General features: G+C 47.5%; 1 protein-coding gene across 1 annotated transcript in view; it reads right to left on the reverse strand.

Annotated features, from left to right (window-relative positions):
* The window catches only part of LOC118382754 (protein CBFA2T3-like), a 58594-nt gene extending 43157 nt beyond the window's left edge, over window positions 1-15437 (reverse strand). The window contains 1 exon segment of the mRNA XM_052480576.1: window positions 14153-15437. Coding sequence (XP_052336536.1) covers window positions 14153-14379 — 227 coding nt within the window. The 5' untranslated portion in view covers window positions 14380-15437.
* Between the last annotated feature and the right edge of the window lie 842 nt (window positions 15438-16279).

Raw genomic sequence — 16279 nt, forward strand, 5'->3', positions numbered from 1 at the left:
AATTGAATAGTCAATTCATGTGATGTCCAGCAGAGAAAATGTCCTCAGTTTTTACAGATGCATTTAGAGAAGAATCCACTGACGGATGGATATCAGAGTTCGTGGAGGCTCAAGTGAGTCACTTTTTGGCCATGATGAGTCATCCACACAGAGTAATCTTTCTTTAAGTTACATTTATTTGTCTTTTATACACAGTGTATACAAAATATTAGGAACACCTGCTCTTTCCATGGCATAGACTGACCAGGTGAATCCAGGTGAAAGCTATGCTCCCTTCTTGATGTAATTCATTAAATCCACTTCAACCACTGTAGATGAACGGTAGGAGAAAATTGAGACATGGATTGTGTACGTTTCAATTGAATGGGTGTATGGGCAAGACGAATGATTTAAGAGCCTTTGAACGGGGTATGGTAGTAGGTGCCAGCCGCACCGGTTTGTGTCAAGAACTGCAACTCTGCTGGGTTTTTCACGCCCAACAGTTTCCCGTGATCATCAAGAATGGTCCACCACCCAAAGAACATCCAGCCAACTTGACACTACTGTGGGAAGCATTGCAGTCAACATGAGCCAGCATCCCTGTGGAATGTTTTCGACACCTTGTAGAGTCCATGCCCCGACGAATTGAGGCTGTTCTGAGGGCAAAAAGGGGAGGGGTGCAACTCGAATATTAGGAAGGTGTTCCTAATGTTCGGCATACCGAGTGTGTATCTAGTTTAGAATGTCTTCTAATCCTATTTAGTTTGAGATGTTTCATTAAATACTATTGCTTCCAACCAAATTCCTTCTGTCTTTCACTAGGCTAGAGCAATGTTGTTACTTTGTCTGCCTGGCAGCGATGCCAATAGGCTGTCTCATCGATGTGCTTCTTCTTCTACTCTCTGACGCCCAATACAGCTCTGCTCACTCATTATCCAGGCTGGCACAGACACCAGCTCCATATTGCATTTTCTGGCCTTGAAACTGAGAGGCGCCGTTTTGTGAATTGAATATCTGGCAATTGACCCACTGTGGAGTCTGATCATCACACCCATGAGATGAGAGATCGGAGTAAGTGCATGGGGGGGGGTTCACGGGCGGGCAGCTGTCTTTCACCTGTACACCGCTAAAGGGGAAAAGAGAGGTGAGAGAGGCCTTTCAATTCCAGGCCACCTATTCCAGAAGTGCACACCATGGGAGATGATCAGGTTATTCCAGGTTATGTGCACATGTTAGCCTAGGCTTCTAGAAACAGTTTGGCCCGTTCAGTTGGTGTGCGAAATACATCATCTACCATGCCTCTGTAACACATGATGATATCTTGTAAATATATATAACAGATTTGTGAAAACAGGGCAGAGCCTGGTCTGAATACTTTGAACATGCATCCTTCCTTCAATCACGTATCACTCAAGGACGGTGGCCACAAGATATCAAAACAAAACCAAGGCCTCTAGATGTGGGACTACTTTCAGTCGGTACTTTGATGTGGGAGTTGTGGTGAGGTACAGGTACCGCCACAGGAAGGAAGACACGACAGATGCGAGAGCACAAAGCCCTAGAAACCACAACCTTGACCGAACAACTGTGTATTTACGCCTCCATGTTCCATCACACAAGGAGCTCTCCACCAGCAGAGACACCACATCACGTGCCGGTAGCTTCATTTGTGTGGGCCAACTATACCTAGAAGAGCGCATTTATGTTAAGACCACCTGTATCCAGAGGAAGGCAGACGCCTTATGGCCCCACAATTGCTATGAACAAACATCGCTGGGAAAAGTGGTGAAATACATATTTATGTCGACGTAAAGATGTATTATCTTCTCTGTTGTTTGCGATGAAAAAGGCCTACTAGTTATTGATACTAGTCTACCATTAATATTATTGGCCAATGAAAAGTTGTCTTATCAAGTGTCTGATATGGCTTATCGAAGCTACAATGCTTTCAATTTGGCTAATACATTGTTGCCTCTTCAACACAAATTCTACATCAGCACAATTGTTTTAGCCTGTAATTAATTGTATGTTGTTGTTTTTTGTCCAAATAAGAGAACCATCATCCACTGCGACTGCAGTGTGTCTGTGTCAAAATGAAACCATTAATAGGGAAACAAATTGATTCAACGCCATCAATGGGGAAGCACTGAAACTATACTGAACACTAATGTTTACAGTTTAATAACATGAATGAAAGTTCCCGTAAAAAATAGCTGACAGGCTTTAGGCAACAACAACAACAAGTCAATAAAAACGGTATAATAACACATGATTTCTAATCGGATTAAGGGAATTATTTTATTGCCCTTGAAAATACAATTTTTGACATGCTATTTGACATAATATAGGAAGAGCATTGGTTGTAATTTAAGATCTGCATAATAATGTCTGCAGTTATATTAACATCAGGGACATGTGAAATCACGTCTTTACTATGCTATGCTACCTAGCTAAATAGTGATTATCACCCAACCTCACCATCTAGCCTCGCCTATAGTTCATAAAATAGGGGTACAAATTCAAGGGTACAAAATAGGCTACACAATAAAATGCAATATGTGCTTTATGCCAGAAGCAACCGTGGCCAAACGTCTCTCTCGCATCGAACAAGCACACAATCAGTAGGCTATATTTTATCATTTGCAATAAACATGTAGCCTAATAGTGTGACTTACTTTGTGAAGGTCGGGTTCAGGTTCAGGTAATTGCAGCGAAAATAATCCAGACCAAAGAATGACGATTATAACGCCCCGATCCTCATTATTTGGAAGAAAGGATAAAGCCTTCGGAGATATTGAACACCATTTATTAAGGTGTTATTCCTTCTCTCTGATAATGAAAGGTATTGAGAGAGAGAGAGGAGAAAAAAAAGATAAATTCGACACTTTTACAGTCAAACAAAAAAAAATATTCGTTTCCTTTGGATTCAAAGCGGTGTTGTTGACTTTTCGGGTTCAATAAATGATGAGGTAATTCACTTCTTATATATAAATTGAAAACTATTTCGCAAAGCTAGACAGAGCTGTGCGATCCTTTAGTACATAGACGTCTTTGGTTTACGGTCCCGTTTTTGATGGTAAAAAACCAACAGTTTATCTGGATTTAGATGGGGGGAAAAATCACAACTTCTCTCCGTTATCTAAATGTGAGCTGTTTCTTTAGATCTCATGTTGTGTTAGCAAGGATAGGATAATACAGTACAGAAACCACATAGATAGTTGATTTAGCTAAGTATTAACATTTGTGCTCACCGTCAGCAAACCGATACAAAATATCAATATTTTGTGTAATCTTAAAATTGTCAAGAGAAAATAGGCTACTTCACAAATCCGTGTCCGATGCGCGCCGTGGGTTTACATCCAATGTAAAAATATGAAATTCATCTGGGCATATGGATCCTCTTGTTCCAAATGCTACTCCTCGGTAGACGACTTTGAAACAATCGTGCAAATTAGTTTACAATATCAAGTCTTTATACATCCGTAAAATGAGTCTCCCTTTGTTTGATAATGTCGAAGCTGAGTGAAAACACTCGGTTTTGCTCAGCAGACACCGCGCTTCTCAGACCGTCATTTGTCCACGGATCCAACTGTTCAGGCATCGAGGACCGCTCATTCCACTGAAACAATTGGCTTGAGATGCTGTCAACTCCAGTCAATAAAAAACATTCATCATATTTCGAGCGCTTAAATGGTTCTCTTTGTTGTCGCTCATTTCGTGTTTTGGTTCATTTTTGTAGTTTTCGATTATTTTTGAGCTCGCGGGTCTAGTGTGCAGTCTTGTGATTCTCTCTATCCCTCTGTAGCCGTCTGTCTGCGTTTAAATCGCCATCTGGAGCAGGATGCGTACGGAGCTCCTAACCTCTCTCTCTCTCTCTCTCTCTCTCTCTCTCTCTCTCTCTCTCTCCCTCTCCTCCTCTCTCCTCATCAGATCTACGAGTTGACAGCCTCCTTGCTGCTCGATTCTGCAATAGCATTGACAATTGACAGCACGCGTCTAATCTCCATATTGTCAAAAAAAAATTCTCGCATAATAAAACTCATGAAACTATGACCTCACGCACACACACAGACACACACTGTGCACACATCTAGGCTATTGATTTATATTTGAAACAAGTACAGAAGTTTACATCATGTTCCTCAGTAAATTCTAGAAATGCAATGTTTTCACCCAGGTGAGGTTTTTACTTCTTCAGCCTTATTGGATTTATTAACTCTCTTCACTGGCTTAGGCCTATTTTATGTGCATAGAAACAACGAATATTTGTACCCTAGTGTTAAATTAGCCTAATTCCATAATTTAGTTTAGGATATAAAGCCGACATCAAATGGTCAGAGGGGGTTGATATAGTGTAAATACGGGCGTCTACAGTAGCTATAATACCATTCTCTAGTATTAATACCATTCTCTATGCATTCTGTATTGTCTGACATTTTCCCCATAGAGAATCATTTCCCAAAGTCTACCCATGGGGGCCGCTGTTTCCTCACATCAGCAGACAGCAGCTCGAAAACCACCTCACTCGTCGCCTAGGCAATCTCCCAGTGCAATGCCCTCAGCATCATCTCATCATTTCTACCAATGGCCACCCAATTAACTGCTCGTTCAGACACTTGACAATCAGTGAACATTTTCCTCTTACTTCTCATCAGACAATGGTAGAAAATAAATACACAATGTCTGCTTTAGCCTAGGGAGGCCTAATCTTGTTCACCTGACACTTTCGCCCATGGTCAAGGCGCATTTATTTATCTGCACCAAAGAAAACAAGTGATAGGCAACAATATAGATGAAATAATATGTTTTTAAAAATACCGGTGTGCAGTAGCTATCACAAAAGGTGATTTTGGCTGAAAGGTGTCTGTAAACAACATAGTGAGTGGTTGAGACTGTTCTACCGTTATTCCATCCTACATCCTCATAGTGTGTGTATGTGTTTGAGTGAATGCTGCTTGTGTGTGTGTGTGTGTGTGTGTGTGTGTGTGTGTGTGTGTGTGTGTGTGTGTGTGTGTGTGTGTGTGTGTGTGTGTGTGTGTGTGTGTGTGTGTGTGTGTGTGTGTGTGTGTGTGTGTGTGTGTGTGTGTGTGTGTGTGTGTGCCTGTTTGCATTAGTCGCCGGAAATTTGAAAAATTCTAAAAGTAAACGGTGCTCATTTATTGATGCATTGAACCGTCACGCACCACTGTTCATCTGGTTTCACTCGCTGAGAATTCTACACCCGTGTGCCCTTTACGCTTTGTTGCAGACACGGAGGAAATAGGGGTAGCCTACTGAAGACAAAACAAACACTCTCCTCCTCACCTCTACTGTGTCTATAGAACTAACAAAGTCAGTCAAGAGTACACAGAGACAGCTGCTATCCAGTGTGTCCTGTCTCACCAGTCAGGTGTCTGGGGTGTGAGGTGTTCTCTCAGATACAGGTAAGGGGAACTGTTTAAAGGGGATGAGTTGTTTCTGTGTATTACTGACCATCTCAGATGTCAAACAGGTTATGCAGTTTGGAGGTAATCCATCACATTTATAATCTGTATGATTATTGACATGATTGGTGAATGGCCACAGACCCATAAGCAAACCAGTAGGAACAGGGATCTCTATCCGCCATTATAACCAAGCACACGGAACTGGAGTGAGTGAGTTGTGGCCTAAAATTATTGCTCTCAGTTGGGGGGAGAACTGATAAGGTATATTGTGTTGTACCTGCCATTGCAATTTGTTCTTCTCTTTATGACAGCTGCCACGATTCTCTCTCTACCATATCAAAGACTGATCCATCCAGTGAGCAGTCTCAAGATGAATCAGATATTCTACAGTTCCGTCTGCCTCACTCAGAGAGAAAGAGAGCTAGTTGTGTGTTGTTTACACACCAATCCATGCATTTCCGAAGATAAACAATTTCTCAATACTTACCGTGGCTGTTTTAATTATTCAGACACCAACACTATAACTGGCTACTGTGCTGCATTGGGCTTAGAATGGTGGGAGAATTAAACACACACCCAGACACGCGTACACACCCTCACACACTCCCCAATGCAAGTAACCCATCCTATCAGGGTTTCCATGTGGCATCCTGGGATTTGGGTTGTCAGAGAGATGGATGGTGGATCGTCCCAGGACTTGATGGAGTGGTAAAAGCCCCTCTCTCTCCTGCTGGGGAGTTATAGCCTTGCATGTCCTGGCCCTGCAGTTCCATCTGAGGGCCACACACACTGTGTGTGTGTGTGTGTGTGTGTGTGTGTGTGTGTGTGTGTGTGTGTGTGTGTGTGTGTGTGTGTGTGTGTGTGTGTGTGTGTGTGTGTGTGTGTGTGTGTGTGTAAAACTGAGCGTAAAGGTATGTTTTAGATTGAATATCCTTATGTTTTATGTTTACCTGGGTCCTTTGGTTTAATTAGAGTAAATAATACTGGATGTTGGAGAGGTGATGGGTGGGTAAGGGGGACCGTGAGTGACAGTGTGTGGGGCATGGGGTGAAACCAAAAAGGATTCCTGTCACCATGATAGCATTATGATTGACGGCGTGCTATTCTCCTCTGGGAATACGGGCAGACGGCTTGTCAGCTCCCCAAATGACAGCCCCTCATTCTTTTCTTAATTTTGTCTTTTGTCGGGTGATGTGTTGGATGGGATGACCCTCCATGTGGTGCGTCTGATAACTCATCCCCACAACAGAAACACAAGGTTGGAACTAAATTGATCTCCCTCAATGAACTGAACTCCCTCCTTTCCCGACACTCGTCCTCAGACCCTGACTTCCCTTTGATGGCATTAATGAACACAAATGACCCGGCTTTTGTCTCCTCTCTCTTTCTCCCCCGTCTTTCTTTTGTTCTCTCCACCTCGTTGCGTTGCCTGTATCTGATGGTGGTGGAGGACTGGTCTGAGATGCGCAGGGGTAGATTGAGGGGCTGATCATTGTGTAGGTATGGTAATGAAGGTCTCTGTGACAGACCGGGGACACACGGGACAGCGGAGGCTCTACAGGGAGAGAACTCACCGAGGTCTGGACTGGAGCATTTCCTCCACTCACACATTGTAAATCCTTTCCTCTCGCTCCAGTCGCAGGCTGGCTGGCGTGTTGAAAAGAGATAAGGGCCGCTCTGCCTCTCGTCTGAAAGGAACGCAGCTCCATTGTGCTCTCCTGCTTGGATCCACATTCAGTGGACGCTGCTATTGAGTTGCCATTAAGGGCAGCAGTGTAAAAGTACATTATTTTTGGGGAGAAGCGGTTAACACAAAATCGTCTCTTTCCCTCTAAATGGAAAACGTATCGTGCTCAGGATTATACTGTGTGTTCGTTGCTACACTTTCTGATGCAACCCACGGCACTGGTGCGGCAAAGTAAACGCGAAATCAAATCAGATTCAATTTGAATGGGCCACATACACATATTTCGCAGATGTTACCGCGGGTGTAGCGAAAGCTTTTCGCTATAGAAACATTTTCCCATGGTTGTTTTTGACACTCACGTTGAAGTTGACTATTTTGAGGTGGTATGACCGTGGAAGCCGTGTGCTACCTGACAGCTTTCATATCAGCGTTGTGAACGTCTTTAAAGTCACCAGACGATGCCAAGGAATATAAAACACAGGATGAGAGAGAGACAGACAGAGAGCTCCTCTGCTATAATGTAGCAACGGTTCATTGCTCCGTCTAGTCAAGCACACGTTTGACGCTGGTTTTACAAATTGCATCCATATAGACCCTCTGACATTCTATTTGCGGTCGTGCAGTAAAGTGGCCGTTCTGAAGCATGATGGGAATTTGAACTCAAAATGACGCTCTCTTCGTTTTAAACAGTAATTCTCCTACATGATTTTTAATTCGTAGCAGGGCCAAAGGACACACACGCACGTACGCACACACACACACACACACACACACACACACACACACACACACACACACACACACACACACACACACACACACACACACACACACACACACACACACACACACACACACACACACACACACACACACACACACACACACACACACACACACACACACACACACACACACACACACTGTACTCTGCTTAGCTCATCGTCTGTGAAAGAGACCCCGAGGTCAGCGGTGGCTGGTGACCAGCCCTGCTAAAGGATCAGGAAATAGCACCTCATTAAAGTGAAATGTTTACTAAAGAGCGGGATGTAGGAGCAGGAGAGAAAGTCAATTGGGCAGCAGTAGAAAGTTCTCCATTTACCCAGTTTTCACCTGAATACATCCACATGTATTCAGGCAAGCAATTGTGTCCGCATTGGCATGCAAGAGAGAGAGAGGGAGAATGTGTGTGTGCAGACAGTTGGTAGTGCTGGGACTGAAGATAGCAAGGAGAGGGGCATGGTGCACTGTATCAAGTAGCGAACATCTGTTCTTCACAGAAACCGCAAAGCTGGTGCAGATGAAATAGAGAGGATAACTGCTCCCTGTCTCTCTCTACCCCTGTCTCTCTCTATCCCCTGTCTCTCTCTTCCCCTGTCTCTCTCTACCCCTGTCTCTCTCTATCCCCTGTCTCTCTCTTCCCCTGTCTCTCTCTATCCCGTCTCTCTCTACCACTGTCTCTCTCTATCCCCTGTCTCTCTCTACCCCTGTCTCTCTCTATCCCCTGTCTCTCTCTTCCCCTGTCTCTCTCTATCCCGTCTCTCTCTACCCCTGTCTCTCTCTATCCCCTGTCTCTCTCTATCCCCTGTCTCTCTCTATCCCCTGTCTCTTTCTATCCCCTGTCTCTCTCTATCCCCTGTCTCTCTCTACCCCTGTCTGTCTCTACCCCTGTCTCTCTCTATCCCCTGTCTCTCTCTATCCCTGTCTGTCTCTATCCCTGTCTTTCTCTATCCCTGTCTCTCTCTCCCCTGTCTCTCTCTATCCCCTGTCTCTCTTTACCACTGTCTCTCTCTACCCCTGTCTCTCTCTATCCCCTGTCTCTCTCTATCCCTGTCTCTCTCTATCCCCTGTCTCTCTCTATCCCCTGTCTCTCTCTATCCCTTGTCTCTCCCTATCCCCTGTCTCTCTCTATCCCCTGTCTCTCTCTATCCCCTGTCTCTCCCTATCCCCTGTCTCTCTCTATCCCTGTCTGTCTCTACCCCTGTCTCTCTCTATCCCCTGTCTCTCTCTATCCCTGTCTGTCTCTATCCCTGTCTTTCTCTGTCCCTGTCTCTCTCTCTCCCCTGTCTCTCTCTATCCCCTGTCTCTCTTTACCCCTGTCTCTCTCTACCCCTGTCTCTCTATCCCCTGTCTCTCTCTTCCCCTGTCTCTCTCTATCCCCCGTCTCTCTCTACCCCTGTCTCTCTCTATCCCTGTCTGTCTCTCTCTACCCCTGTCTCTCTCTATCCCTGTCTGTCTCTATCGACTGTCTCTCTCTATCCCTGTCGCTCTCTACCCCTGTCTCTCTCTATCCCTGTCTCTCTCTATCCCCTGTCTCTCTCTATCCCCTGTCTCTCTCTATCCCCTGTCTCTCTCTAGCCCTGTCTCTCTCTATCCCCTGTCTCTCGCTACCCCTGTCTCTCTCTATCCCTGTCTGTCTCTATCGCCTGTCTCTCTCTATCCCTGTCACTCTCGACCCCTGTCTCTCTCTATCCCTGTCTGTCTCTATCCCCTGTCTATCTCTATCCCTGTCTGTCTCTATCCCTGTCTGTCTCTTCCCCCTGTCTCTCTCTATCCCCTGTCTCTCTCTACTCCCTGTCTCTTTCTACCCCCTGTCTCTCTCTACCCCTGTCTCTCGCTATCCCCTGTCTTTCTCTATCCCTGTCTCTCTCTATCCCCTGTCTCTCTCTATCCCTGTCTCTCTCTATCCCCTGTCTCTCTCTACTCCCTGTCTCTCTCTATCCCTGTCTCTCTCTATCCCCTGTCTCTCTCTACCCCTGTCTCTCACTATCCCCTGTCTTTCTCTATCCCTGTCTCTCTCTATCCCCTGTCTCTCTCTATCCCTGTCTCTCTCTATCCCCTGTCTCTCTCTACTCCCTGTCTACTCCCTGTCTCTCTCTATCCCTGTCTCTCTCTATCCCCTGTCTCTCTCTATCCCTGTCTCTCTCTATCCCCTGTCTCTCTCTATCCCCTGTCTCTCTCTATCCCTGTCTCTCTCTATCCCCTGTCTCTCTCTATCCCCTGTCTCTCGCTATCCCCTGTCTCTCTCTATCCCCTGTCTCTCTCTATCCCCTGTCTCTCTCTACTCCCTGTCTCTCTCTTCCCCTGTCTCTCTCTATCCCCTGTCTCTCTCTACTCCCTGTCTCTTTCTACCCCCTGTCTCTCTCTACCTCTGTCTCTCTCTTCCCCTGTCTCTCTCCATCCCCTGTCTCTCTCTATCCCCCTTCTCTCTCTATCCCTGTTTCTCTCTATCCCTGTCTCTCTCTATCCCTGTCTCTCTCTATCCCCTTTCTCTCTCTATCCCCTGTCTCTCTCTACCCCTGTCTCTCACTATCCCCTGTCTTTCTCTATCCCTGTCTCTCTCTATCCCCTGTCTCTCTCTATCCCTGTCTCTCTCTATCCCCTGTCTCTCTCTATCCCCTGTCTCTCTCGATCCCCTGTCTCTCCCTATCCCCTGTCTCTCTCTATCCCCTGTCTCTCCCTGTCCCCTGTCTCTCTCTATCCCCTGTCTCTCTCTATCCCTGTCTCTCTCTATCCCCTGTCTCTCTCTACCCTGTCTCTCTCTATCCCCTGTCTCTCTCTACCCTGTCTCTCTCTATCACCTGTCTCTCTCTATCCCTGTCTCTCTCTATCCCCTGTCTCTCTCTATCCCCTGTCTCTCTCTACCCCCTGTCTCTCTCTACCCCCTGTCTCTCTCTACCCCTGTCTCTCTCTACCCCTGTCTCTCTCTATCCCTTGTCTCTCTCTACCACTGTCTCTCTCTACCCACTGTCTCTCTCTATCCCTGTCTCTCTCTACCCCTGTCTCTCTCTATCCCTGTCTCTCTCTACCACTGTCTCTCTCTATCCCTGTCTCTCTCAACCCCTGTCTCTCTCTATCCCTGTCTCTCTCTACCATTGTCTCTCTCTACCACTGTCTCTCTCTACTCCTGTTTCTCTCTACCCCTGTCTCTCTCTACCCCTGTCTCTCTCTACCACTGTCTCTCTCTACCCCCTGTCTCTCTCTACCCCTGTCTCTCACTACACCTGTCTCTCTCTACCCCTGTCTCTCTCTACCCCTGTCTCTCTCTACCACTGTCTGTCTCTATCCACTGTCTCTCTCTATCCCCTATCTCTCTCTATCCACTGTCTCTCTCAACCCCTGTCTCTCTCTATCCCCTGTCTCTCTCTATCCCCTGTCTCTTTCTATCCCTGTCTGTCTCTATCCACCGTCTCTCTTTTCCTTGTCTCTCTCTATCCCTGTCTCTCTCTATCCACTGTCTCTCTCAACCCCTGTCTCTCTCTATCCCCTGTCTCTCTCTACCCCTGTCTCTCTCTACCACTGTCTCTCTCTATCCCCTGTCTCTCTACCCCTGTCTCTCTCTACCCCTGTCTCTCTCTACCACTGTCTCTCTCTACCCCCTGTCTCTCTCTACCCCTGTCTCTCACTACACCTGTCTCTCTCTACCCCTGTCTCTCTCTACCACTGTCTGTCTCTATCCACTGTCTCTCTCTATCCCCTATCTCTCTCTATCCACTGTCTCTCTCAACCCCTGTCTCTCTCTATCCCCTGTCTCTCTCTATCCCCTGTCTCTTTCTATCCCTGTCTGTCACTATCCACCGTCTCTCTTTCCCTTGTCTCTCTCTATCCCTGTCTCTCTCTATCCACTTTCTCTCTCAACCCCTGTCTCTCTCTATCCCCTGTCTCTCTCTACCCCTGTCTCTCTCTACCCCTGTCTCTCTCTACCACTGTCTCTCTCTATCCCCTGTCTCTCTACCCCTGTCTCTCTCTATCCCGTCTCTCTCTATCCCCTGTCTCCCTCTTTCCCCTGTCTCTCTCTCTATCCCCCCTCTCCCCCTCCTTTCTCTCTCACATTCTCTCGCTCCCTCTAATTCTCTCTTTCTCATGATGATATCCCTCACAGACCCATCCCCCATCATCCTTGTTTTATACCCCTCTCTGTTAAGAGAACGAACATGAGGTTCGTTGAGGTTGTTGATGAAGACAGAGAGGTAGAGGAGAATATATGTCAACCTTGGAGCCAGATGTCCTCAACACAGGAGTAGCCATTGAAGCGTGTGCACTGTAAATACATAAATGTCTCTCATGCACATAAAAGCATATGCCTTTCTCTAGCCATGGAGGATTAGGAAGAGCTGAGCCTTTATGAAACCTATGATAGGAATAATCCAAAGCTTCGTTGTGATTTCATTCCACCTTTTCCCTCAAAGTCTCTGTCTAGATTCCGTCCACCCTTCCATCCTCCCTCTCTCCCGCCCCCCTCTCTTCCCCTGCCCTCCCCTCTCTCAGGGCCGGCTGTGAGGGTGTGCTGGTGTTGGCGGGCGGCAGTTCCTCATTGTGGTGTGCTGTGTGCTGTGTGCTGTGTGCGCGGTGATAAGACACAGGGAGAGGAGCCAGCGTGCCGACATATCCCTGCCACTGCGGTTATCAGCCGCCGCAGCTGTGCCTGAGCCCTGCGACATCTGCTCCCTCACAGGAAGCCTGCGCCGCGTCTCATAACGCCTTACACACACACACACACACACACACACACACACACACACACACACACACACACACACACACACACATACACACACACACACACACACACACACACACACACACACACACACACACACACACACACACACACACACACACACACACACACACACACACTCACACTCACACTCACACACACACACACACACACACACACACACACACACACACACACACACACACACACACACACACACACATACACACACACACAGACACACACACAGACTAACACAGACACACACACACAAAGAAAATATCACAAGGCCATTATCATTATGATGCCTGAACGGTACCCCCCCAATAGGTAAACTACCTGATCAGACAAAGAGTGTTGTTTATAGGGACATTGGTTCCTCCCTGGAACATGAGGCAAGCCTGATGGATGGGGCCAGCGTTTACCTCAGTTCTGCTGGGTTTTTATCAGAGAATTACAGGGGACGCTTATGACTAAGCCTAATTATAGAGTGCTTATCACTGAAATGTCCACAAAGCTCATTACTGCCATGAAATGGGAGCTGCCGCAGGTAATTCACTATGTTGGGTATTAGTCCTCCTCTAAGACGGCACCCCTTTTAAATATTTAGAGTCTATAAAGTACAGCTTTAATGTCTGATGCTTTTCATGTGTTTCTCTGCTACTGGCGTCACTGATTTGTGAAGTTTTTACCTAAAGGTACTACTCCAGTTTTTACACCACTTTAAGAATCAGTTACCAGATTTTCATTTACATTGTTGACAGTGTGTGCTTGAAAACAGTCCTCTCGGTGTTGAAAGAGGGGATTTGATAAAGGAAGAAAGTATGAGACTAAGATAACAAGGACACTCCCATTTCCTTAGTGTTATACCATATTTCTCCCTTAGCCAGTGATGCTGTTGAGTGTGCTGGTCAGATGGCGAGAAGCTAACAGACAGGAGAGGGATGGGGAAGGGAGGGGACCCCAGTAACCTAACTAACAGCCCTGATAGGGTCAGTAGTGTTTCTCGGGGTCCTGACCTGGTCTTGACAATGAATGAGCCTCGCTCAACCCTCCACCTTCCACCCTCCCCCTACCCTTCCACCCTCCCCCTTGCCCCTCAGAAACACAATAAAGGGAAGTGTGCTCCTCCAACTACCAGGGGAAGCCCAAAGGGAAGTCCCCATCCTCAGGTCCTCACCAGCCTGAACCCCTTTCCCTCCCAGTCCACTTGGACACGTGCCACTGACTTCTAATATCTTTACAGTATACGGTTTTGACAACAAACTATGCTTTCAGTAATGAAAACAAGTTGGGGTCTGCTTTGACCTTGAAAATCAAATGACAATTTATTTTTATACGTTTCACCATAGTTACAGGAGCTACAGTAGGAAGCTAATTTCCATGTCTTGTCTGGAGCATGTGGAGCTAACTCAACGCAACCTGATTACACATCAATCACTCCAACGTAATGAGGAGAAGTGACAGCAGGAGTTTCTCCACAATCACTCGTCACTGTAGCGCGCTGCCAACAGAGGCACAGCCTGTAGTACTTCTCATAACACAGAAAAGGATCACCACCTACCTTGGTTGGCTGTGCCGTGGCTCCTGGTTGCCAGGTTGGGGTTGCCAGATTCCAGCCTGTGAGGGTTCCGTCTGCACAACGTCCCCCTGTGACTGGTCAGCATCACCGTGGGAACCCTGGGAGGAGCGGTCAAATTGGCCGAGGTGGAGGCTGAGGTTGAGGCTCTCCGTAGGTCAGACCTCCTCTGCCGCTCCAGGTGGACCTCGGCGGCCATACTCTGCATCCCCCCTCCCCACAGCAGTAATCCACAACGTTGTCCTGTCCTCTGTCTGTTTCTAGAACTCTCGACTGGACAGGGGACACACTAAACCACACAAGTCACTTTCTCTGTGTGTAGACCGGAGGGTTGATGTCCTTTCTCCTGTGTGCTTAGGGTGCTTACCGACTGACAGACTGACTGACTGACTGACTGACTGACTGACCCACTGACTGACTGACTCATCCAGGCCTGGGGAGTTCACAGAGTGAGTCCTCTTGCTCTCATGATTAGAACATGAGCCAAGCACAGCCAGATCACATGGCTGCCAGACAGAGAGATGTCTTTTTGTACTCGACTTCTTCTTCCTCCCACCCGAACAAGACTTTCTTTAAAGTTCCCCTTCCTTTTTACTTTATGCAGCTAACAGTCTTCAAATGACTCTTCCTTTACCTCGTACTTTCTTCCCGTCCACGACACGTCACCTCAGATGGATCACGGCGCCACCAGACTTGTGTAATTATCTGTGTCCGATACTCTTTCTCTCCATCCAGTAGTCTCTCTCTCCCCTTCTCTTTCTCCGACTCACTCAACAGGAGTGTGTGAGGTAACAGTGTGTGTGTGTGTGTGTGTGTGTGTGTGTGTGTGTGTGTGTGTGTGTGTGTGTGTGTGTGTGTGTGTGTGTGTGTGTGTGTGTGTGTGTGTGTGTGTGTGTGTGTGTGTGTGTGTGTGAGTGGCAGGGGGAGGTCAGCTAGCCTCGTGGCTCCTCGTTTCCTCGTTGTTCCGGCTGAGGGGCAGTGCACTGGCCTGAACCCTCCTCTAGTCCACACAGTGAAAGCAGAGCAGTGGCGCCCGTGTGAGCCGGGACTGAGTGCAACTGTAACAGTCTGGGTGTGTGTCTGTGTGTCCTGACCCCGCCGTGTGAAAGGGGTGGTTCCCCAGGGGAAGGTAAACAGTGCTGCTGGGTTGTGATAGCGGTAGACACCAGGCCTCGGCCTCCGTTGGGGCTTCCTCTGGCAGGAACCAGCTGTGTCTGTGGCCGGGCCGGGCAGCGCTGTCTTCCCTTTCCCTCCGGACACAGACAGGGCTCCTCCTGTTCCTAACACTTCCTCCCTACACCCTTCACTCCACCTCTCCTTCCCTCCGCCCAGTCAGCCCTACCCCCAACTTTGAACCCTATGGAGAGCTCTGCCCCCCCTGACGCTGTCCTTAGGGGTGTTGTTTCACCCCCTGGTTAGATACCGAGGGTCCTGTCCTCCCTTACTGTGGTTCTGTCAGTCCAGACGTCAAGTGTCCCCCTGCCCTGACCTCTCAGCTCTGGTGTCCCAGTGGTGTGTGTGTGTGCGTGCGTGCGTGTGTGTGTGTGTGTGTGTGTGCGTGTGTGCGTGTGTGTGTGTGTGTGTGTGTGTGTGTGTGTGTGTGTGTGTGTGTGTGTGTGTGTGTGTGTGTGTGTGTGTGTGTGTGTGTGTGTGTGTGTGTGTGTGTGTGTGTGTGTGTGTGTGTGTGTGCGTGTGTGTGTGTGTGTGCGTGTGTGTGTGCGTGCGTGCGTGCGTGCGTGTGTGTGTGTGTGTGCGTGTGTGTGTGTGCGCTCCAGCAGGGCCGGGTGAGGTAAAATCAGTAACAGGGGTTCCTCTGTGAAACGACAGAGAGGGTACAGCTGGGACCCCTCTGACCCACAGAGCAGATCACACGGTGTGGTGTAGTTGGGACAGAAGTGAGAGGGGATATGAGCACACAGATGTGCCGTCCATCTGTCTGTCAGAGTGAAACCAGCACACAGATGGTGGACAGCAGAGTGGATGTGAGAGTAACGGGTGTGTGGGGCAGTGTTCAATCATGTGACACATTTGGGACTTTGGAAACTATAAAATTATAGCTTGACAGTCAGTTGATTTCATTTCCTTTTTGTATTCTAGGTGCTCTCTAT

The sequence above is a fragment of the Oncorhynchus keta genome, chromosome 2 (assembly GCF_023373465.1).
Source record: "Oncorhynchus keta strain PuntledgeMale-10-30-2019 chromosome 2, Oket_V2, whole genome shotgun sequence".
Classification (NCBI taxonomy): domain Eukaryota; kingdom Metazoa; phylum Chordata; class Actinopteri; order Salmoniformes; family Salmonidae; genus Oncorhynchus; species Oncorhynchus keta.